General features: G+C 47.1%; 1 protein-coding gene, 1 long non-coding RNA gene and 1 other non-coding gene across 4 annotated transcripts in view; 2 read left to right on the top strand and 1 right to left on the bottom strand.

Moving 5' to 3' along the window:
• Nucleotides 1-1,029, bottom strand: part of LOC139037491 (uncharacterized) — a 6,767-nt gene extending 5,738 nt beyond the window's left edge. For both annotated transcript variants that reach the window (XR_011490350.1, XR_011490349.1), the window contains exon 1: nucleotides 585-1,029. This is a non-coding gene — a long non-coding RNA (uncharacterized lncRNA). The remainder of the gene's footprint in view (nucleotides 1-584) is intronic.
• EXOSC10 (exosome component 10) lies at nucleotides 1,015-23,733 on the top strand. Its single transcript, XM_020891930.2, has 25 exons — nucleotides 1,015-1,161; nucleotides 2,683-2,819; nucleotides 3,739-3,862; nucleotides 5,124-5,228; nucleotides 5,519-5,684; nucleotides 5,825-5,939; nucleotides 7,801-7,876; nucleotides 8,169-8,279; nucleotides 8,485-8,628; nucleotides 9,338-9,528; nucleotides 10,944-11,100; nucleotides 11,478-11,626; nucleotides 11,794-11,844; nucleotides 12,731-12,842; nucleotides 14,602-14,652; nucleotides 14,799-14,877; nucleotides 14,969-15,078; nucleotides 17,488-17,583; nucleotides 17,927-18,001; nucleotides 19,366-19,453; nucleotides 20,524-20,597; nucleotides 21,134-21,299; nucleotides 22,127-22,188; nucleotides 22,755-22,831; nucleotides 23,591-23,733. The coding sequence occupies exons 1-25, from the start codon at nucleotides 1,051-1,053 to the stop codon at nucleotides 23,619-23,621; spliced, it is 2,658 nt and encodes an 885-aa protein (XP_020747589.2). The 5' UTR covers nucleotides 1,015-1,050; the 3' UTR covers nucleotides 23,622-23,733.
• Nucleotides 3,477-3,549, top strand: TRNAG-CCC (transfer RNA glycine (anticodon CCC)). The gene has a single exon. It is a non-coding gene; the product is annotated as a tRNA-Gly (tRNA).

The raw sequence follows: 23,733 nt of genomic DNA, 5'->3' as shown, positions 1-23,733 counted from the left end.
TGTGCAGCAGTGAAGACCCAGGAGGCCAAGAATAAATAAACCAAAATATATTAGTTTTTTAAAAAGAAATAGGCTTTTGTTCTGCCGTGGTACCTGTGTACCTGAGGTACACAAATGGCTGGGGAGGGGGTGGGGAGACTGAAAAATGCATTCTGTTAATAGGATATTCTGACTAAACAGCTAAGGTGGGAATTCTCTAGCAGTCCAGTGGTTAGGACTCAGTACTTTCACTGCCAGGGTCCAGGTTCGATCCCTGGCCAGGGAACTAAGATCCTGCAAGGCCAGGCAAAAAAAAACGAGCTGACATTTATTGAACACCTACTAAGCAAACAAACTGTATTAAGGGCGTGTCATTCCTGGTTTCAGGAGAGAGGATACACCCTAGAGGCATCCCAAATCCATTCCTGAGCTGCCTAATACTGTCTCCCTCCTAACAAGATCTCTTGCAGATACACATTTCACAAACGTTTGAGTTCACACTGAAGTGCCTTAGGAGTAGTTCCAGCGGTGTGGGTCAGGAAAAACCTCTAACTGGAGGAGTTCCAGAGTGCTCGAGGTAACAGACACCTTTTCCAGTAGCTTACCTACGAAGTGCAAGAGAAATGTTGCGGTGGCTGGAAGGTGTGGGGTGGAGAGGCGTTTTCTGTCTTGCCTTCCGTTTGGGAGAGATGCCAGCATACTTGTAGTCTGTTATGGAAGAATCAGCAACGAGGGAAGACACCAGAGAGGGAGAATTGCAGGAGTCAAATCAAGGGAGTCAGGGGGACACGAAACCAGAGCCTAGGAAGAGCTGGCTTTAAATTTGAGAATTACTGGGTTGAGAATTCTCAGCGTCTCACCGTAAAGCACTGGGTTGTTGGCATGAAATAAGACGAGGATTAAATGAAAAATGTCAGCCCCCTTGCCGGGAGGGAGGCGGGGGTGCGGCGGGGGACGGGTGTCCCAACTCCCCAGCCCGCCCCCAGCAGGAACTGCCTCCGCACATGCGCAATGCGCGCACGTCGCGCTGGCCGAGGCACTCTCGCGAGAAGAGCCGCGCCAGCCAGAAAAATGGCTCCCCCCAGTCCCCGAGAGTCCAAGGCCCAGTCGGCCACGAGCGCGGCCAAGTGTGACGGGGAGATGGTGCTGCCGGGCTTCCCAGACGCAGACAGCTTCGTGAAGGTGAGTTCGTGAGGCCTCGGGGGCCATCGGGAACCTCCCACGGCTGACCGGAAGCAGGCCTGGACCCTCTGGGCGGCCGCGAGCACGCTGCAGCCGAGCCCCTGGAGAGGGTAAAGGGGCTTGTGCCCTCTCCCGGCCAAGTCTGCCTGTTCACCCTCCGGGGATGGGGCTTCGCTCGTTGACACTGGGGAACTCCCCTCTCCCCAGGGTCCTGGATCTCCCGTTTGAACCCTTGCAGTCCCGAGCATGGAGAGCTGTCGCCACGTCATAGGAAGGGCTTCCTGGTCACCCTGAAGCCCCCAGCCCTCGCGACCCCGACTCCGCCCAGGCCTGAGTCACTCAGACAACTCTCCGGAGAGGCTAGGCTGCTTCACGCTGCCCACACTTGCCGTCCTCTCCTCCCGCGGCCGGGATGGCCCTTCTTCCCTCTCCTGAGGTCCAACCCTACATAATCCTATACCCTGGGTTTAATGTCACCTGTTAGAGCTGCCACCCTGTGCCCCTCCTGCAGGTGCCATAGAACATTGATCATTGCCTCCTTCCAAAGAGTTCATTTGGATTATTTGTCTAATGGTGCTTAAATATGAACAAACAAATCTGGAATTAAACATCTCATGCATAGTTCTTACAAGACCATGAAACTAAAATAGCTTGTAAGTTAGCACTACAAATTCCCTAAAACTCCACTTGGATTTTGTCTAATTTATCATTACCACAAATTCATTTATTTGGTTCTGAATAATTCCTGGGCCACTAGCCATGGTCCTGATTGGTGGCTCTGTGCTACCAAGAACGCTACCATGATTCAAGTTCCCATTTTCTCTCTTTTTTTCTTGAAAAACATTTATAACACAGCTTACAGTGATGTCATTTGGCCTTCATGTGACCAACCATCATTTACCCATGGGAGCCACTTCAGTTTTTTTCTCATTACCACACAGAAATTGAAATAGAGACCTCCTTGGCAGTAACTGAGCCATAAACACAAGTCTAGTTGTGGATAGTAGCCATTCTAAATCGGTCATATGAAAGATCTAGAATATTCTTACATTGTCTGTGTCTCTTATTATTATTTAGCTGAGCCATGTGGCTTGTGGGATCTTAGTTCCCCAACCAGGGATTGAACCCCTGCCCCTATCAGTGGAAGCACAGAGTATCAACCATTGGACCACCAGGGAACTCCCTTACACTTGTTTATCAAATTCAGAAACTAAGGCTCAAATAAATAAAATAACTTGCCTAAGGTCACAGGACCAGGCTGTTTTGAATATTAGCCTTATTATATATGTATTTGTTATTTCTATCCCCATTCTCCCAAGAATGTAAGCTCCAAAACTCATTTTCACGTTCATTCTTGTATCATAACAGTTGGGGTAAAATCGGCACTAAATGATGCATGGAGATTGGGTATCTTCATCATCTAGGACAGTTCCTTATATATAGTAGATCTTGAAAAAAAATGAGCTGCTGAATGAATGGTGACCCATGTCTAAAACATGCTTGTTTTTCTGGTTTTGACAGTTTGCTCTTGGGGCAGTGGTGGCAGTCACCAAGGCGTCTGGAGGCCTACCACAGTTTGGTGATGAGTATGATTTTTACCGAAGTTTTCCTGGCTTCCAGGCATTTTGTGAAACACAGGGAGACAGGTTGCTTCAGTGGTAAGTACTATATATTCTTTTCTCATGTTGAAAGAAATGACTATGAAGAAGTAGATGATTTTTCCTGAGATTTGTATTTTTTCCTTATCATAATTTTCTGTGCTTTAAAGCTATAAAATGTAAAAATGACAATGGATTTTGATTAGGGAATGTTACTTGGTAAATTTTGAGTTTAACTTTAAAAATATATGTGTTGACTATTGCAGCTATAGACAGTGAATTTTTTTTATTAATATGGGACTAGAAAACCTAGATCCAAGATTCTCTCACACAACCTGTGGAGTCACAAGTTTTAGCTTTCTATTTTTTTTTTTTAATCTATTTTCTTTTTTAGTAGTGGCTTCCCAATAAGTGTATCAGGACAGACATTACACAGACACTGGTTTTGTTGAACTGTTGCATGACAGAATTAGAGAATCTGTTTTAGATTTCATGTTAAAACAGTGAATGCAGAGTACATAGTTTACATGGTGTTATATATTTTTTTAGAATTTAAACAAAGCCTTGGGGTAATTTCTTCCACCCCTTCAAATAATGGATGAGGAAAATAAGCCTTTGTGAGATTCAGCGAATTGCCCAATGCCATGCAACTAGCAATGTTTTTTGCTATAATGGTGCAGGTTTTGTTAGTTTGATCGAAAAGTATTAGGGAGGACTTCCCTGGAGGTCCAGTGGCTAAGACTCTGCACTCCCACTGCAGGGGGCCCAGGTTCAATTCCTGGTTAGGGAACCAGATCCCACATGCCATAACTAAGACTACACATGCTGCAACTAAGACTTAGCACAGCCAAATAAATAAATATTTTGTTTTAGAAAGTGTTGGGAATAATCTGAGCTAAGCCTTGGGAGCTTTCTGCCAGATTAGTAGACAAACAAACAAAAGTATACAGACTGATTTGGGTTTTCCTGTCCTTCCCAGCATGAGTAGGGTGATGCAGTACCACGGGTGCCGAAGCAACATTAAGGACCGGAGTAAAGTGACCGAGCTGGAGGACAAGTTTGATTTACTGGTCGATACCAACGATGTTATTCTGGAAAGAGTGGTGAGTATTTTACCTCACTCTTAAGGCAACAAACAAATGAAGAGCCTTTGTATTATTAAATAATGAAAGAAAACCCAGGCACTTCAGGAAATGAAAAGAAAGGAAGTTTAGCATTTCTTGCCCATAACAATATTCCCTTCCTGTGATAGTTGGCTTCTTTTCCCCCAAAATAACACAGTTGTCTTCAGATACATCACTTCAGAATATTACTTCCCCTGGGGATGCCTGTTTTTAAAGTGCCTTTATCAGAAATCTATCCTCCAGATTTGCCAGTTCCATTTTGTTGCAGGAGAGGAGGCCTCTGGATACAGGGCGCAACCAACATTTAATCCATTTTAACTAGGTTTCCCAGGTGGCGCTAGTGGTAAAGAATCTGCATGCTAATGCAGGAGACACAAACAAGAGACTTGTGTTCACTCCCTCAGTAGGTTGGGAAGATCCCCTGGAGGAGGAAATAGCAACCCACTCCAGTATTGTTACCTGGGAAATCCTATGGACAGAGGAGCCTGGTGGGCTACAGTCCGTGGAGTTGTAAAGAGTTGGACACCACTGAGCACACACACACACAGTTCTAAATACGCTGACTTGCGTGATTAGAGGGAGATGTGGCTCATTGAGATAGCTAGCCAACCGTCTTCTTCTGCCTAATTCTGCGGCAGAATATTCCTTACAGAAATACACAGATTGTCCAAAACACAGCTAATGCTCAGCCATGTGACAGTCCTGCAGATATGAAATCATGCTGTTCTGTCCCATGCAGTCATCTCTTCCATGGTCTAAATGCCCATAGGTCTTCCAGTGGTTTCCTCAAATTTTATGATTTCAAGCCCTACCATTTGTCAGCTAGGCGCACCACTGTTAGTAGTGCCCAAACTGAGATCCCACATCTGGTGCTACTGTACAAAATATGGATAGATGAGGACAGCCTTCATTCTCACTCTGATTACCATTCCTCTGTGTTTAATGCAGTCTAGGATAGTAGGCCACATCATCCTGTTAAGTCACTTTTGAATTTTCAGCCCAATTCAGAACTGTGAAGAGAGTCAGTCAAGGGTTGGGAGTGCCTGATCACTGCCCTACCTTTGAGCAAGTAATGCTTTAATTACTTGGGTTGACTCTCAAATCATGTCTGCTACAGTTATTCGCTCTTACAAATGTGTACTCTTGCACGTAATTCTCTGCCTATGTTTCATAAAATTTTAGGTAATTAACTCTTAACCCTTAAAGGAAGATACTAAACTAATACCTCTTGCACTCTTAGGGCATTTTACTGGACGAAGCATCAGGCATGAATAAGAATCAACAACCTGTCCTCCCTGCAGGGTTACAGGTCCCCAAAACCATAGTGTCCAGCTGGAACCGGAAGGTGAGGGTTGCTTTTCAGATGCACTGGAGTATCTGATACCAACTTTAGGGCCTTTGCCCTTTCTCATTTGCGTTTCTGTTCTAATTTATTGAACACAGAACTGGCCACTGCCTAACTTGTTCTCATAAACAGACACAACCTAATTCTACCCTCTAGTCTACTTTGCACCCCCCACCCCCCCAGTGTCACACATACATTCTTTAATGGGTGGCCGTTGGCATAAAATGGAATTTAGTTTTCTAAGTCTTCAAGTTGCTGTGTTAAAAAGTATTTGTATTTGCTGATCATAGGCAGGAGAATATAGCAAAAAAACAAAATCTGAGACTTTCCGGCTGCTTCACGCAAAGAACATCATCCGACCTCAGCTTAAGTTCCGAGAGAAGATCGACAACTCTAACACACCATTTCTTCCCAAAATCTTCATCAAGCCCAATGCTCAGAAACCCCTCCCTCAGGGTAAGTGGTGCCAACTCTGCCCAACAACACAAATGAAGGGGGAAAGGTCTCCCTCCCGCCTTCCTTTCTTCAAATTCAGAGGGAGCCCTTGGTAACTAGACAAAGCGCAAACCTGTCTTTGTCGCTGCTTGGGTCTCCAGCACTCTCCAAAGAAAGGCGGGAACGCCCACAAGACCGCCCAGAGGACTTGGATGTGCCCCCTGCCCTGGCGGATTTAATCCATCAGCAGAGAACCCAGCAGGTGGAGCAGGACATGTAAGTGTTCACCTGTCTGAATGTCCTGTTGTGAGTCTTGACCTCCATGTGTGTTTTCATTGTGCATCACTTTTGTAAAATGTGTAAATGAGAGCGGAACCTGAGGGGTGGGTGACACTTCCCCTCATCCTGACGTGAATCTTAGCCACTGACCTCCTGCTTGTTTTCACAGAGGGCCTCACACAGGCGTCGTTCACATAACCCTCACACAGTCCTAAGAGCTGCCAGTTGCTCTCGTCCCCATTGTACAGATGAAAGAACCAAACTTGAGATGCTAACTTCCCACAGAACTAGAACTTCAAACCCAGGCTTTCTTAAAATTTTGTTTCCTTTGTACCACTCTGCCTCTTGTCAGGTGAGGTCTCACACAGGGAGGTAGGGCTCACCTGTAAACTTAGCACAGAAAAGACCTTCTCCCTGACTGTATGAGCATCTTGGAAAAACTTTGCTTAAAACGGACAATAGGACTTTGCCTTCAGTGTAAAGAAAAAAGATGAGGAGGACTTCGTCAGTGTTGGTCCCTTTCTCACACATAGCCAAAGCGTCTGGGCATTCATGCCTCAGCCCCAGCTCTGCACTATGAGGCCTCCAGTCAAGTGCTGGAGAAATAAAGGTACTGAAAGGCGGCTCTGCCCTCAAGGAACTCAAAAAAGACAGGATTCTTATGCCAGAATCTGATAGCAGAACTGAAAAAAATGCATCATTTAGTATATGACAACTGAGATATTTGCCCCATCCTCTCTCACCTCACAGATCCTTTATTCCAGATCACAAAGAATTATATATTCCACCTTTCTGTATCATCTGCAGCAGCAGCTATACAGTGTTATTCCAATTAGTGCTCAAATCTTTATAAATGAATAGATTTTTTATTATACTTTGTTATACTTTTAAGGGTGAACAAATTTCACCTAATTTTTTTTTTTTTGATGCACTTGAATTATCATTGAAGCAAGTATTTTCACAATGTTCTTTTCTTGTTTGCTTTAACAAACTGGATTAAAACAGTTGGTCTTCCTTGAATCATGGAATTAATCACAAAGATTTTTCTTTTTATGTTTTTGGTTTGTTTTTTATTGTAGTGTAATTGCTTTACAGTGTTGCGTTTCTGTCGTGCAACAAAATGAATCACCTGTATGTACAAATATATCCTTCCACCTTCTTGAGCCTCCCTCCCACCCAGTCCTCCAAGATAGCAGCCCCCTAGGTCATCACAGAGCACCAAGCCGAGCTTCCTGGGCTATACAGCAACTTCCCACTCGCTGTCCATTGTACACACAGTAGTGTATGTGTGTCAGTGCTACGCTGTTAATTGGTCCCACCTTCTTCTTCCCCACCATGTCCACAGGTCCATTCTCTACTTCTGCATCTTTCTTCCTGCCCTGCAGATAGGTTCATCAGTACAGTTTTTGTAGATTCCTATGTGTGTTAATATACAATATTTGTTTTTCTCTTTCTGACTTGACTTCACTCTGTATGACAGACTCTAGGGTCCATCCACTTCTCTATAAAGGACCCAGTTTCGTTCCTTTCTGTCTAATATTCCGTTGTGTATATATGCCACGTCTTCTTTATCCATTCACCTTTCAATAGACATTTAGGTTGCTCTGTGTCCTAGTTGTTGTAAACAGTGCTACAGTGCACATTGGGGTGCATGTGTCTTTTTGAATTATGGTTTTCTTAGGTATACCCCTAGTAATGGAATTATTGGATCATATAGTAGTTCTATTTTTAGTTTTTTAAGGAACTTCCATGTTGCTCGCCTCAGTGGCTGTATCAATTTACATTCTCACCAGCAGTGCAAGAGGGCTGCCTTTTTTCCAGCATTTATTGTTTGTACCTTTTCATTTTACCGATTCAGGTTTGCACATCCTTATCAGTATGAACTAGATCACTTCACACCACCAGACTCAGTCCTTCAAAAGCCAGAGCCTCAGGTAAGTGCCGATCTTAGCTGATGGGTGGTTCCCAAGTAACCCAGGAAGAATCACATACATCGATGCCTAGATGCAGTTTTAGCTTTCCTTAGTTGCTTTTATCGTATTGGGGTGGCCAAAAATTTGTTCGAGTTTTCCCGTAAGATGTTATGGAAAGCCAAACAAATTTTCTGGCTGCCCAAATAGAAGGGTGTGACTTGGGATCATTTCTTGGGCTCATAATTCACTTTGTCCTTTAGTGAAAGATGACGGTTCAGAGTCTTATCTTTCTCCCTATACTTTTGTGATGCAGTTATACAGACCTGTAGGAGAGACACCCTGCCACTTCGTGTCCACACTGGATGAACTAGTGGAACTCAACGAAAAGCTCCTCAAGTGTCAAGAATTTGCTGTAGACTTAGAGGTAACTTATTAATGACCTAAAATGAAGTGTTTACATTTTCTGTGAGTTCACTTATTCAAGAAGTATAAAATTAATACTAATTTAGACCTGTTTTTTGGTAAGAATCACATTACTTTATTTATTACTGATTTTTCAAAATCAATTTAACTGTAAGCCTGATAAAAATCGTTTTTTCCCTGTTCCCCTTTCTTTCTGTGTATTTTAGCACCACTCTTACAGGAGCTTCCTGGGGCTCACCTGCCTGATGCAGATTTCCACCAGGACAGAAGACTTCATTGTTGACACCCTGGAGCTTCGCAGTGACATGTACATTCTCAACGAGAGCCTCACAGACCCAGCTGTTGTTAAGGTCAGCCAGCCTTTTCCCACTCTTACATGTGAGCACATGATTAAAATGCTTCTCAATTTACTCTTGTCATCATTTCAGCGTAGCCGCAGTAAAGCTGAGAGAAAAAACTGTAACTTCCTCCACTAGGATGGGCTTCCCTGGTGGCTCAGACAGTAAAGAATCTGCCTGCAATGCAGGAGACCCGAGTTTGATCCTTGGGTCTGGAAGATCCCCTGGAGAAGGAAATGGCAACCCACTCCAGCATTTTTGCTGGAGAATCCCATGGACAGAGGAGCCTGGTGGGCTATAGTCCATGGGGTCGCAAAGAGTCAGACACGACTGAATAACTTAACACCACTAGGGTACCACATGCTTTTGTTTCTAACCCTCTGTTAGAACAGCTAAGACTTAGCTCACCACCACCCAGAAAAATGTTAAAGCACTTTAATGAGTACTGCAGCAAGCCCTTGATCTCAAGATTGTTGGACTTAATGACTGCCCTTGAAGCTAGCAACGTGGCCTTCTTAGAGTCATCAGCTGTTAGCAGTTACAAGCATGCAATTAGGATTGTAGAAGACTGGCCCAAACTAAAAGAAACATGTAAAGCTGAATCATCTTTATCTTTATCCTGGCTTCTGTTCCAGTGTTCTAATAACCTAGGGACAGAGTTCATTTCAGAGCATAAACAGCCCTGTGCCTCTGTACTGCACGGCTATGGTTTTATTTTCAGGTCTTCCATGGTGCCGATTCAGACATAGAATGGCTCCAGAAGGACTTTGGGTTGTACGTGGTGAACATGTTTGATACTCACCAGGCAGCTCGCCTTCTTAACCTGGGCAGGCACTCCCTGGACCACCTCCTGAAGCTCTACTGCAACGTGGAGTCCAACAAGCAGTACCAGCTGGCCGACTGGCGGATACGGTCAGTTTGTTCTTGATGAGGAAACAGGGCTGGCGGAGGGAGGCCTGGGTGGTTGTTAACCCCACTGTGGAGACCTGCATGCAGGCTGTAACACCGTTTGGATCGCTCTCTCTTTTTTAGTTTATTTTTGGCTGCATTGGGTCTGCCTTGTTGCAAGCAGCGGCCACTCTCTATTGTGGAGCTTGGGCTTCTCATTGCAGTGGTTTCTCTTGTTGTGGACCCCAGCCTCGAGGCTGGGTGGGCTCACTAGTTGTACTGCACAGGCTTAGTTCCCAGACCAGGCATCAAACACCTGTCCCCTGCATTGGCAGGCGGATTCTTACTCACTAGACCGCCAGGGAGCTACCCCATATGGATCTTGAGTTGAATGTCATTGGGCTTTTCTCCATTTGTTTTTAGTGGCACAAGGACAGCTGGAAGTTTTAGAATAATGTAGAGTTTATGTTGGACTGATTATGTTACATAGAGGGGAATGTTAAGTATTTAAAACTTTTTAAGTGGATTGGTTTAAAAAAAATGCTTCATATTTATTGAGGTGGAAATTAGATTGTACTTGAGCATAAATTATAAGAAAAATTAAAGTGAAAAGAATGCTTCATATCTGAAAAAGGCAGGAATTACTGTCTTAGATAAACAAATAAATAGTGCATCATGCTTCATGGAAATAGTTGAAATTTCCATGCCATGTCAGCATTTGTCCATGTCAGTCTCTTGTTTGTAACCCATATCTCCCTGGTACATGTGTATGAAATGGTCTCCCATAAGTGTGAGAGAGTTCTAAGAACACAGTTAACTTAGCGTTGTAATCAGTATTTACTGTAATATGAGTAATTTATAGTGGAGTAATTATTATATAGTAATTTACAGTATAGTAAATATAGCATATAGTAAATATATACTATATAAATGTAATAATTTATAGTATTTACTATTATCTAAGGCTGTTGCGGAGTCTTGCCACACTTTGTGGGATTCTTGCTTTCCTTGGTCATTTTCAGATGGCTGGCTTCCTCTCTGAGGCTGCAACTGTTGTATGGAGAAGCACCAAGCTCTTCTGCATGTCTCATGCCAGAATTTCTCAAGAGAATTTAGTAAAGTCAAACTATAAGATGAGAATTATTAAGATCTAAAAACCACTTCCTTTTACTTAACCATTAATACATGTCACACAGTGGGATAATATTCACACTCAAGACAGGGCCCTGATTTTTAACCATGTCGTTCGTTGCCCTGCTGCCCCTTCTGCCCAGCTGTGGAAAGAGCGACTTGTCCCATAAGGATGCCAGAGAAGCTGGTGGGGCTGTAGTATTGGCCAAGGGAGACTCTTGGACTTCAGCAGGAACCCACAGGGTAGACAAGTCAAATTGCCACCGAGGGGGAAACCAGTGAAACGGCGTTCTCTGTTGCAATTCTAGACCTCTGCCCGAGGAAATGCTGAGCTACGCCCGAGATGACACTCACTACCTGCTGTACATCTATGATAAGATGCGGCTAGAGCTGTGGGAGCGCGGCAATGAGCAGCCCACGCAGCTGCAGGTGGTGTGGCAGCGCAGTCGCGACATCTGCCTCAAGGTACAGCCCGGGCCCAGGTTCTGCTCGGCTCCCCGTGCTCTGCTTTGCTCTTTTATTTATTTTTTAAAAATTTTTAAAATGAGTTAATTTATTTTGGCTGCACTAGGTCTTTGTTGCTACACATGGGCTTTCTCTAGTTGCAGCAAGTGGGCATACTCTCTAGTTGGGGTGTGTGGGCTTCTCACTGCAGTGGCTTCTCGTTGCAGAGCATGGACTCCAGGCGCGTGGGCTTCAGTAGTTGTGGCACAAGGGCTCAGTGGTTGTGGCGGCACACGTCTGCTTTGCTGTTTGCATTCATGAAAGAGCCCAGTGTCCTGAAGAGCCCAGGGCACAGTATTGATTCACACTAATCTTGAATATTCTCTAATATTTTGCAGAAATTCATCAAACCCATCTTCACAGACGAATCTTATCTGGAACTCTATAGGAAGCAGAAGAAGCATCTGAACACACAGCAGTTGACGGCCTTTCAGCTGCTGTTTGCCTGGAGGGATAAAACAGCTCGTCGGGAAGATGAGAGTTATGGGTAAGGGACTATGGATCCCTTTCATTCTTGCTGGGTCTGGTGACAAGGAAATAATGGGCCTTTTCAATTCTTTTCACCGTGAAAGTTGATTATGTTTTCCCAGGGTTACAACACATCATGGAGCATGTTGGCAGAATTTAATGGGATCCTGTTGTGTTTTATTCCAGATACGTCCTGCCAAACCACATGATGCTAAAGATAGCTGAGGAGCTGCCCAAGTGAGTGAGGACTGATTAATGTGCTCTGACTTCCTCAGTGGAGAAAGTAGTGTCCCTCAGATCCGGCTTCCCTGATTGTTGTTACCTCAGGGCTGTTTACTTAGAGCAGATTAGTGCTCTGAGAAAGTTAGCAAGTCCAAGGAATGCAGAATCTCTGCCGTGCACTGCCATTTAGGAAGCAGAGCTTCAGAACTGGAGCTGTTTCCATGTTTATCCCTTATATGGACTCCCATGTAAGTCTGGGCTTCCCAGGTATCTCAGCAGTAAAGAATCTGCCTGCCAATGCAGGAGACATGGGTTTGATCCCTGGGTGGGAAAGATCCCCTGGAGGAGGAAATGGCAACCCACTCCAGTATTCTTGCCTGGAAAATCCCATGGACAGAGGAGCCTGGTAAGCTACAGTCCATGGGGGTCACAAAAGAGTTGGACATGACTGAGCGACTTAACAGCAGCCTCAGCATATAAGTCTCTGAGCCTGGAGCATCCACTTTAGAGGGAAAATTTCTCAGACTCTTTCATCTGTACCTCCTTCTGGATTAAGTTATCTTATGATTTTAGATGTCTTAGGATGTTAATTGGAGTATAAGCAGAGAATCAAAGCTCATCCTCACCTGGCACCTCCTTGCAGGGTTGCAGGTGAGCAGAGCTCTGGGGCTATGTTCCAGCCCTCCCTGCAAGCAGGAGGCAATGGTGGGAGGCGTCTGCTCAGGGCTCAGTGCAGCAGAGAGCACGTCTTGGAAAGCCAGTGGGGTCACTCTGACGGACCTTGTTCCCTCAGTTCTCACCTGAGTGCCTACACTCTGGCTTCACTGGGTCGTTGTTCTTTCCTGGAGCCTTTGTGGGCTGCACTCCTGGGCAATGTTGAATGTGTTCTCACTTCCTTCAGGGAACCTCAGGGCATCATTGCTTGCTGTAACCCTGTGCCTCCTCTCGTACGGCAGCAGATCAACGAAATGCACCTTCTGATTCAGCAGGCGCGAGAGATGCCTCTGCTCAAGGTGAGAAGCTCCCCAACTCCACAGGTTCTCAGCTCTGCTGCCGTCTTGCTCCTTATAGTCTCCTTCACATGTGAGTCGGTCTCCATTCTGAAAAAAAAGCCTGAGGAAATAATAGGATTTAGGTAACCCAGTGGGTGTGTCTTTATGATAGTCAGAAGCTAAAGTTCATCCTTTTTTTAAAAAAAAGTTTATTTATTTGTATTTGGCTGTGCTGGAGCATCACTGCTGCATGGGCTTGTCTGTATTTGCGGCAAACAGGAGCTAATCTTCGTTGCACTATGCAGGCTTCTCATTGCAGTGGCTTCCCTTGTTGCCGAGCACAGGCTCTAGGGCACACAGGCTTCAGTAGTTGGGGCTGTAGGCTCAATAGTTGCAGCTCCCAGGCTCTAGAGCACAGGCTCCATAGTTGTGGCACATGAACTTAGTTGCTCCACAGCATGTGGGATCTTCTCGGACCAGGGATTAAACCCATGTGTCCTACATTAGCAGGCAGATTCTATACCACTGAGCCACCAAGGAATCCCTCATCCTTCTTTATTTGCAACCTTATCTTTGTTAATCCAAGGGCCAGTGATGTCTCATGATGTCCAATGATGCGCTGGTTAGCTGTTGTCCCGAGGCAGTCAGCCTTGCAGGGTAAAGTGGAGTTGGGATCTCAGCACAGAGATGCATTTTGGAAGCCTGGCAGTAGTCCAAAGTGAGATGATAAGAGCCCTGATGAGCGTGTCGGTCACAGGAATGAAAGGGAAAAGACAGGTTCAGGAAACATCTTCAAAAGCAAAAATTGATGGGACTTTATAACAGGTGGTGACAGTGGCTGCCATTCTTTTCTGAGCACCATGTTAAGTACTTTAGAGGTGTTCTCTGAATGGCAAGTAGAGTTGAAGATAATGGAAGTGGAGTCAAGGACCACTCACTCCACACAGAAAGCCGAGGTGACAAGAAACAGGAGCACCCCAGAGAGAAGGTAATTCAGAAAGAGCTAACTGTGAAGATGCTAAAGTTTAGGCAAATTTAGATGAAAGCAGGATGCCCAGCCCACAATAAAAACCCATACATCTATGTGTGTGCCTTTCATGGGTACACACATACCAACACACCTGTGTTCTTGTGTAGATATTACAGTATGTCTACACAAGATTATGTGTAGGTTTACATGTGTGTGTGTTTTGTTTTGTTTTTAATGCATACAAACATTTATTCTGCCCTTGCCAGGGGGTAGAAGAGAGGGTGTCCAGAAAGATATGCATGTTTCGATTTGTGTTTTCATTGGCACAGTTTTTAATGTTTTGTCTCAGTAGTAATATTAGCATGTGTAAAACATGTTTGTAATTTTTGAAAGATTATTGATCCCAGGTGACTTGAAATCAGCCCCTTTGAGGTAAAAAAGGAGAGACTCTGAGGATACGCACATTTAGTGTCTTCATGCTAATATTTCTTTCTTGACTCTATACTTTGTCCCAGTAAAGAGCAAAATGCCAGTGACTAGACAAAAATCTTTCTCAAGCTGTTTGGAATCCTTCTGTGTTGTGGCTCACTGTGATAAAGGGCTTTATTCTTTCATCCAGCAAATAATTACTGAACACAAGTAATCACAGTGCCAGGCACTGGAAGGGGTGAAGGGATGAGAGAAAGTCTCAGGCTCTTGAGAAACACCGTCTAGTGAAGAGACACGTCTGTGCTGAAGGAAAAAAAGAAAATGAGCGTGTCATCAAATTTAGGGAACTTTCCTCACACTCTCTCTGTTCTGACTCTTTAGTCTGAAGTCGCAGCCGGAGTGAGGAAGAGTGGGCCGCTGCCCAACCCTGAGGTACCGTGATGTGTTCCTTGGGGCTTTTTTGGAGGGAGGGAGGGGGAACCAGGCTTGGACAGACCCAGCCTCCCTGACAGACACCAGGACCTGTCACCAAGTCACAGAGTCCTTCACGCCGGCCTGTTGCTTTCTTTTTGACGCAGAGATTGGAGAATGTTCTCTTTGGCCCCCATGACTGCTCCCATACCCCGTCAGACGGCTACCCTCTCATCCCAACCGACGGTAACGGAGAGGCCCCTGGCACATCCCGGGGGTGGGGCTGCCCGGCGTGCCGCCCCGTCGGCTTGGCCCGTGCTGACTCCCCTCCCTGTAGGGCCTGCACCAGTACAGAAACAGGAGGGCCTCCTCTCCGCCCAAGAAGACGAGGAGACCCTGCCAGACATCAGATGTCTCGTCGCTACCGCTGTCATCACATTATTTAACGTGAGTGACACCATCTGGGACGTGACCCAGACTGGGGGGATGTGCTGGCTTTATCAGACAGGAGGCCGTCTGCCGGAAGTGGAAGCCAGTGGCAGTGGGGGTGGGCGGGAAGCCTATTGGCCAGATGGTGTTTGCTGCCCTGATGAGGAGGTCTGTGAGGGGTGGTGGCGAGTTCTGTGTGCTGCCTGAGGAAATCCTCTGGGGAAGTGCCCCAAGGGAGCCGGACAGGAGCTCCAGGGATGTATAAACAGGGGCCTTTCTTCCCCATTCATCCGAGGTCAGTTGAAGGCCAGTTTATCCTGATTCCCAGAAGGGGTGGAACAGTGTTTCCAGTGAACTCATAGTGTGTGCTGCTTATACTTTCCTGATGATCGCCAGCATCATCTATGTGTGCTTTGGATGAAAAGTAGAAAAAAAAAAGCAAGAGAAAAGAAAAGCATTCTCCCCAATCTGGCCTGTTAGATTAAGTGAGCAGCAGGAGATGCAAGTACCAGGAAGTGGGTAGGAACTTGTTCCCGCTCCCAGGGAGGCTGAGCCCCGATAGGTAGAGACTCCATCCAGTGTGGCCCACTTGGGGACCTTGTTCCTGTAATCCGGCCTGGGACACGATAGAGCTTGTCCTGATCAATCCCACCCAGCACGCTTCTCCTTTCCACCACAGACATGAGCTCTGGGTTCTGTGCAAAAGGAAGACCAGGGTGCATGTGCTGGTCAGGATGATAGTTAGCAAGATGACCAGGAATAAAAGGAAATCACACAGATAAAAAATCTGAATACAGCACACAATAGATGTGAAAGAAAGTGAAAGTGTTAGTCACTTAGTTGTGTCTGACTCTTTACGACCCCATGGACTATAGCCCACCAGGCTTCTCTATCCATGGAATTCTCCAGGCAAGAATACTGGAGTGGGTGGCCATTCCCTTCTTCAGGGGATTTTCCTGACCCAGGGATCAAACCTGGGTCTCCTGCATTGCAGACTGATTCTTTACCATCTGAGCCACCAGGAAATACAACAGATGTGCTAAGAAGGAAAAACTATAATTTCTAGAAAGAACTGAGAAAGAGAAGCAAGCATACTATCTGGATAAAGACAAGTTTCATGCTTAGCATGTGTTCAGATAGTAAGAAGCTGGGTGGTCCAGTCCTATTCACAACTCTCCCATCACACTCAGATGCTGTGCCAGTGCCAGGGAGGTGAAGTACCACCTGCAAGATGTGTTAACTGTCTGGGAGTGAACTTTCCTTTTCTCTTAATTACATACAGTTAGTCTTGTTTTAGTAGCCAGTGCAAACAGAAGTCTAGGACCTTTAGTTGACCACAGAGTTCATTGAATCACCGAAGCGATTAGGCAGCTAAAGATGTGAGTGTTAACTTGCAGCCATGTGGATGTGTAAGCGCCGTGCGTTGTCTAGCAGAGGCTGCATCCCTGTTCCTGGTGTGCAGGAAGCCTGACCACAGAGAAGGCCAGGGGCTAGCGCAGGCTGATGCCCCCAGTGAGAGCAGCATTCTGTCACGTAGTTTTGTTGGTCACCCATAAAGGTGTATGATTTTAAATTTCAGCTAATTTCAGGTTACAACCCCAGGTTCTCCAGTCAGCCAGATCTGGACTTACATCCTTATTCTGCCCCTATTAGCTGTAAGGCTCTGGAAGACTTTCTTAACCTCTCTCAGCCTCAGTTTCCTTATCTGTACCATGGTGAGAGTAACGCCACATACCTTGTAGGTTGTAAGGATGTGGTGAGAACTCATTGATTCAATGAGTGTGTATTGGGACTTCCCTGGCACTCCAGAGGTTAAGACTCCATGCTTCCACTGCAGTGGGGCGTGGGTTCAATCCCTGATGAGGGAAGTTCTTCATGCCACAGTGTGGCAAATAAATACGTAAATATTGAACACCTCACTGTGTGTTATTACAAGCTATTGTAGTGCCTTATACACAGGAGAGGCTTTTTTAAAAACTTAGTCATTAATATTATAAATAAATGATACTTTGATTTTTAAAAATTTTTTTTAAATTAAAAAAGTTTTTTTTTTTTTTGCTGTGACACTTTGCTTGTGGGATTTTTATTTCCCTGACCAGGGACTGAACCTGGCAGTGAAAGCACCAAGTCCGAACCACTGGACTACCAGGGAATTCCTGAAAAAGTTTTAAATAATAAATTTTTAAAATAGAAAAGAAATTTTAGGGATTTCCCTGGTGGTCCAGAGGTTGACTCCATGCTTCCACTGCAGGGGGCACAGGTTCAATCTCTGGTTGGGGAACTGAGATTCCATGTACCATGTGGCATGGCCAATAAATAAAGAACTTTAAAAAGTCAGCTGTTGGTATTATTACTGTTACTCCTCTTGCCTGCATCTAATATCATAAAATGGTCATAGTTGTAAGCCATTGTTCTCTGTCCCTGCAGGAACCTAGCGCTGAAGGAAATGAAAAGAGTCCATTAACAGTTGCACAGAAAAAAGCCCAGAACATAATGGAGTCCTTTGAAAATCCATTTCGGATGGTAAGTACTGGTTGCATATGTTAAGGGCTGACAGAAGAGGCAGAGCTTTTTGCAGCCGGAGGTGCCTTTTGCCTGAAAAAGGAACCAAGAGACTTCAGAGACCGGAGAAGCCTCACCACCGTGACGTCATCCCTGGCAGTGGGTCGAGACCCTGAGTCAGGTCTTCTGAGACCAAGTCAACAAGAGGACCCCACTTGAGGGCCAGGCAGCTGCGGCCAGGCTGACACTTTGCATTGAGGCCTCCTAAGATGTAACCAGCAGAACACCCCCATCTGAGTGCCACCGAATTCTGGGTCCAGATTCTGTTTCTCGGCATTTAACGTGACTGTTTCCATTTCTCCAGTTTCTGCCTTCAGTAGAACACCGGGCTCACATTTCTCAGTCAGCAAAGTTTGATCCATCATCAAAAATCTATGAAGTAAGTGGATTTGTCACCCTTTCTAAGAGTGAACTTTCTGAGAAAAGAGGACTTCTTAATTTCTTAAACCAGGTTTCTGTTCTAAACAAGCCCATCTTTGAACCTCCCTGAAAATGAGTGCAAGAAACATTTCATATATAAGCCTTGTTTCCAGAGAGAGGAACCAGACTTTAATCAGATTCTTGAAAGCATTGGGGAACTTTTTAAAGAAACAGGTCTTTGTTTTTTGTTTTTAATTAAAGTTTAATTTACAAGGTATACAGTACACAGATAAAATGTACAGCTTGATGCATTTCTATTTATGAATATTACTTTAACGTTCTTAAAGATGACAGTTTAAATTTTGAAACATTCTGTTGTATGTTGTGTGGTTTGTTTTTAGCAGCATTTTAAGTAAGAATAAGAATCCACCTTCCCTGGATCCCCATGAGATATTCCTGGGAGCCGGCATGTTAATTGTTTGTTAAAAGCCCTCTTCCTCCCTGCAGGAAGTGGTGCTCTGATCAGATGGGTGGCCTGGCTCCCTCTGCACACACCCCCCACCCCCACACTGCTCTTTAGGCCAGAGAGTCAGGCCAAGGGACTTCCTGGTAGTCCAGTGGTTAAGACTCCACACTCCCCAGTGCAGGGACGAGAGAGTTCCATCCCTAATCAGGGAACTAAGATCCTACATACCATGTGGCACGGCCAAAAAAAACAAAACGGAAAGGAGAATCAGGTTGAAACCCTGATGGGCCTCCGCCCTGTCACTGTTGATAAGCCTGCTGTTTTTAGAAATGGGGAGTCAGATGAGGTTTCTGCTGTCTCTTCTCTTCCGCGCCCCCCCCCCCCGCCCCCGCCATTGTGTCTTACTGGGGGCAGCCATACGTGCCCCCCCACCCCCACCCCGCCCACTGGACTTACCAGACTTACTGTTTCCTGTCACCAAGATGTGTTCTCATGCCCCAGGTAAATGTGGTGTCATAAGAAGCACTTTAGACTTGCAGGAGTCCTGCCTTGAACACCATCTCTACCATTTATTAACCATGTCCCCTTGGACACGTTACTTAGCTTCTCCCAACCTATTTCCTGTCTGTAAAGTGGTGGTGATGATGGTACCTCTGCCTCAGGGTCATAGAAGGGACTGAATGGGTGGATATGCAGGCATCCAGCCCAGTGGCTGGAATAACATAAGTACTTTATAAATAAAGCCAGCATGAGCTCTTATTTTTCGTGTCATTAGATACAGGATCATTAGATAATGGGACTTAGGACCTAGAATGTATATAGCTACCAGTCAGCATGCTCTGTGTCACCTCATTCAAAGAATCATCCTAGGTGGCTGAGTTTTGGAGATTTTTTGTTTTGTTTGTTTTTATTTATAGATCAGCAACCGTTGGAAGCTGGCAAGCCAGGTACAGGTACAAAGAGACCCTAAAGAAACTGCCAAGAAGAAGGCAGCTGAACATACAGGTAGTGTAGCGCCTACCCCCTTGTCAGCTCAGCCTGCACCTTTGGTTGAGAGCAGCCCTGGCTCACTGTTAGTTACTCAAGCAAAGCTCCAGGCACAGCCGAGCAGCCCCAGTCCTCCCCTCCACGGCCTCCCTTCTGCCGAGGGGCGGCAGATAGTGAGCCGGAGATGTGTGAGCTGTCAGGGCAGCGGGTCCTTACGCAGAGATAGGAAGGACGTGCTGCGGCTGGGCCTGACAGGGCGCGGATTGCTTCTGTACAGTGCTCCAGGGAGGCGGTCTAGTGAACATGACATTGAGCCAAGACCCGTAGCCATCAGGGGAAAGTGTTCAGACTGGCAGCCCAGCGAGGCCAAGGCCACAGCTTGCAGTACTGCTCAGAGTGACCCAGGAGGCCAAAGGGATGGGGGCGGGGGGTGGGTGGAGGGTAGGACAGAGAACAGGCAGGGGTCTGTTGTTGGGACTTTTACTCCAAGTGAGTTGGAAGCCATGGAGGGCTCTGAGCAGGGGAGGGCTGTACCCTGACTTAGGTGTGGAGGCCTCACCAGCTGCTGGGCAGAGGGCAGGGTGGGCAGTCCAGTCAGGAGGCAGCACAGTGTACAGATGAAGGGGGACACTGGTGTGTACGTCACGGGGGCAGGGCAGGTGGTGGAAAGTCAGAGCCTGGCGTGTCACGTAGAGAAGCTGACAGCATTGGGTGAGGTGGTTCATGGACAGGAGGTTTTGTCCTGAGCGCCTTGGGAGGCGGGGCTGTGTGGACATTGAGGCTGCAGGGGGGCCAGTTAGAGGCGAAGGAGGTTTTGGTTCTGGTCCTCGACCTGTTAGGGTTGAGATCCCGGCGCCATGTCCTCAGGGGAGTCACGGAGACCGCTGGGTGAGGAGCAGGCATGGGTGTGGACCCAGAGGTTGGTTGATGAGGAGAGGAACATCTGGGCTGAGCCGCAAGGCAGGGTCCTCCAGGGATGTGGGGGTTGGGGCTGGGGGCCGTGCTCAGCAGGGGTGACGCCGCGAGCAGAGTGGCTCAGAGGTCCGGCTGCTGCCACAACCACAGAAACCGTTCTCTCTCTCTTGCAGCCGCCCGGGACCAGGCCCAGGAGGAGTACAGGGCAGCCGTGGAGCAGGCCGTGTCCGTCCGCCAGCAGGCTGCTGTACGTGCCTGCATTTCTGCTCTCTCTGATCGTGGTCAGGGTTGGTCTGCAATATCGGGAGGGCTCACCCTCAGCGTTGGGTTATAGGCGTCTTCTGGTTGCTGGTCCAGTAGTGCTGCCTCGTGCCCGCCCCCTGCCCCCCACCCCAGAAGGTCAACGTTGCTGTCCATCTGGGGTGGTTCTCCTGCTGGGTTTGGGATAAACGTGTCCTTGGCCTGTAGAAGGAGGTGAGGCATCGAGCCCACTCTGTGTCCCACTCCACCTGGGAGCTGTTTCACCCCCTGCCACCCCGGCTCCCCAGCACCCTGGAGTGCTCAGCTCTGGCCTTTCCAAGTGGCCTGATGTCATCCCCCAGCTGGGAGCTCGCACCCCCCTCCCCCCCACCACCACCAGTGCTCCTCTCTCTGTCCCCCCAGCCCGTGTTTACAGCCCTGGAGGCATTGTGTGCCTCGCGGGTGCTCACAGGGGTCACACAGAGTGGTCTCCTGCCCTGGTCGTGGCCGTGCTTCCCTCTTACAGGTCTGTTCAATCCACAGCTAGAGAATGCTGCCAAGAAAAGAGAGCGGACGATGAGTGACCCAAGGACGACAGAACAGAGGCAAGAGAAGAAACGCCTCAAAATTTCCAAGAAGCCAAAAGATCCACCAGAGAAAGACTTTACACCCTATGACTACAGCAAGTCAGATTTCAAGGCTTTTGCTGGTGAGGCCGGAGTGGGTGTCTTGCAGGGACCACCCGGCCACGTCCTGTGGGGGGAAGCAGGTGGCGGGGAGGGGAGGAAAGAGCAGAACTTCAGTGGAGATTAAGCTCCACCCAAGGCCAGGCAGGCAACCTGGAATTGTGAGGGCAGCACAAGGACGTAATGGGGACAGAGCAGAAACCCACGGCCCTCAGCCCCAAGGACTGAGCTGCAGGAGCCACTCTGGTGGTTCATCAAGATAGTGTCCATTCTATTAATAATTGTGGCTCCATCCTTCTTCACAAGTTCTGTCTGGAAACACTTTTTCTCAGACACACATATACAGAGTAAAGATGTGGATTGTTGAGCAAGGTGTGGTTTGTTGAGACAGCCTGGTGCCTAGAAGATGAAGCTCTGTGCCTCCTTAGCCCGTGAGAGCCTGTCTGTGTTGAAAGCACTGCAGTGACATTCCTGATGACAGAGCAGCCTCCTTGGCGACACAGCCGTCTTTTCTGCAAGAACATCCCCTCTGGTCCCAGTTTATGGACAGTGACTTCATCCTTCACGGAAACCAGAGGGATTTCCTTGATGTGAACTGGCCAGTGCTTTAGCCACTGGCCCCTGACCTGAGAATAGACCTGTGAGAAATGAGCCTGACCTCCAGGCTGCCTTTAGCTACTGAGAACATGATTTGTGAGGTGACAGCAAGCCAGAAGTTTCTGTCTGTGAAGGGCTAGCGAACTGACGGCGCACACTGCCTGGATCTCATGCACCTGGCCCGGTAGTGAGTCTGTGGTATGTACTAACTCACTCACATGGTCACTGGCCTCTCTTTTCTCTTACCTTTCAGGAAACAGCAAATCCAAACCTTCTTCCCAGTTTGACCCAAGCAAGCAGCCCCAGTCAGGCAAGGTAAGAATCAGACTGAGAATCCCAGTGGGCTCGAGGTGTGTGTTGTTGACCCTCCACTGCTGGCAAGACTGGACCATCTAGGAACCCTCTCCATCTGCATAGCTTTTCCCTCGCCTCATTTCTTCCCAGGCACAAACAATACCCATCACCTATTTCAGCAGGAAAAAAAATGTTGTAAAGTATCTCTAAAGGTGGGTGTGTGGTTTTGAAGGGTGTTACTGTTTGCTGCCTTGGGAATTATAGCAGCAGGCCGAAACACTCCCTGTGGTACCAGTACAGGCCTGCCATTGCCCCCGTGGGCATTGCTGCCAGCCAGAGCACAATGTGAATGGACGTCTGGCATGGGGAGGGTGAGCAAGGCCTACGTAGAGCCTAGCCATTCCCTCAATAGCTCATCCGTACAGCCTTGCCGTCACTAACACCCAGAAAGGTCCAGTTGCAAGGAAACCAAGAGCCACACCCTTGGCACTGGCAGCTCTGATGGGCCGTCTGAGCCCAGGCATGTTTTCCTGTGCGTCGTGCGGTTATGGTCGTCACTCAGCCTAGATGGTTTCTTGTCTTTTCAGAAATGCATTGCAGCCAAAAAAATTAAACAGTCAATGGGAAACAAAAGCATGTCCTTTCCAACTGGAAAGTCAGACAGGTACGTGCAAGACGCCGTCGTGGCCAGGGAAACCCAAGGAGGCCTCACCTAGAGAGAGTCTCAGAGCACATCTCCGGGCCTGATTCTGATCTTTGTCATTCAGAAAACTGAGCTGGGAGGAGGAGAGGTGATCACTGGACACCACAGTCATAGCCACGCCTCCTAGGACTCCAGTCACCCTCAGCCCTCTCCCATCACCACGTGGTCCCCCAGGGTCATCCCAGACCAAATAGGTTTGAAATCTGCCTACATCAGCCCCTTTCTGAGGAAAGAGGAAAAAAAAAATCAGTAAGCAAATATGGATAGTCATTGTTGTCCAAGAATATTTTAGGGAATTCCCTGGCTGTCCATTGCATTTGCTGCCAATAATCTGGGTTCAATTCTGATCCCTCAAGCTGCATGGCATCACCCAAAAAAGAGTATTTTAGTTAAAAGCCTAAAACCCTAATCCTTGCAGCAGACCCTGAAGTCAGAGGACGCGCTCCCAGGATGTGGCGGAGGAGGGACCATCCTCAGCTCCGCCAGCCCTCCCTTGCTAGGCCACAGGACGCTGCTCCTGCCTCCACTCCTGTCTCCTAGAGTGCCCTGGGAGTGTCAGGGGGCACTCTGCTGCCCAGCTCCGTTCTCCTCGACCCCAAACAGACCATTGTCCCTCGGTTCTGCGATATTAAGCCTCACAACGTTTTATAAACTGGCTGACTGCCACCATTCAGCCAGGCTGCAAGAACTAACTCTTTTGTTTTCACATTGTCTCTACAGAGGTTTTAGGCACAATTGGCCAAAGAGATAGTGTTGGAAGACAGCCTCAGGATCCCCTGGTGGACTGGAAGCACCAAATAGTGGTGCTGGTTTTGTACAGACTCATTTTTAAACCATTAAAAAATAATTCTTGCTGGAAGAAA

Source organism: Odocoileus virginianus, chromosome 11, assembly GCF_023699985.2.
Source record: "Odocoileus virginianus isolate 20LAN1187 ecotype Illinois chromosome 11, Ovbor_1.2, whole genome shotgun sequence".
Lineage (NCBI taxonomy): Eukaryota > Metazoa > Chordata > Mammalia > Artiodactyla > Cervidae > Odocoileus > Odocoileus virginianus.
Note: the sequence above shows the minus strand (reverse complement) of the source record. Positions and strands in the feature narration are given on the sequence as shown.

Coding starts and splice junctions, on each gene's coding strand:
- EXOSC10 (XM_020891930.2), top strand. CDS start 1,051: ATGGCTCCCCCCAGTCCCCGAGAGTCCAAGGCCCAGTCGGCCACGAGC. Junction 14,878..14,968: donor CCCTCTCATCCCAACCGACG/GTAACGGAGAGG, acceptor CCCTCCCTGTAG/GGCCTGCACCAGTACAGAAA. Junction 22,832..23,590: donor CCAACTGGAAAGTCAGACAG/GTACGTGCAAGA, acceptor TTGTCTCTACAG/AGGTTTTAGGCACAATTGGC.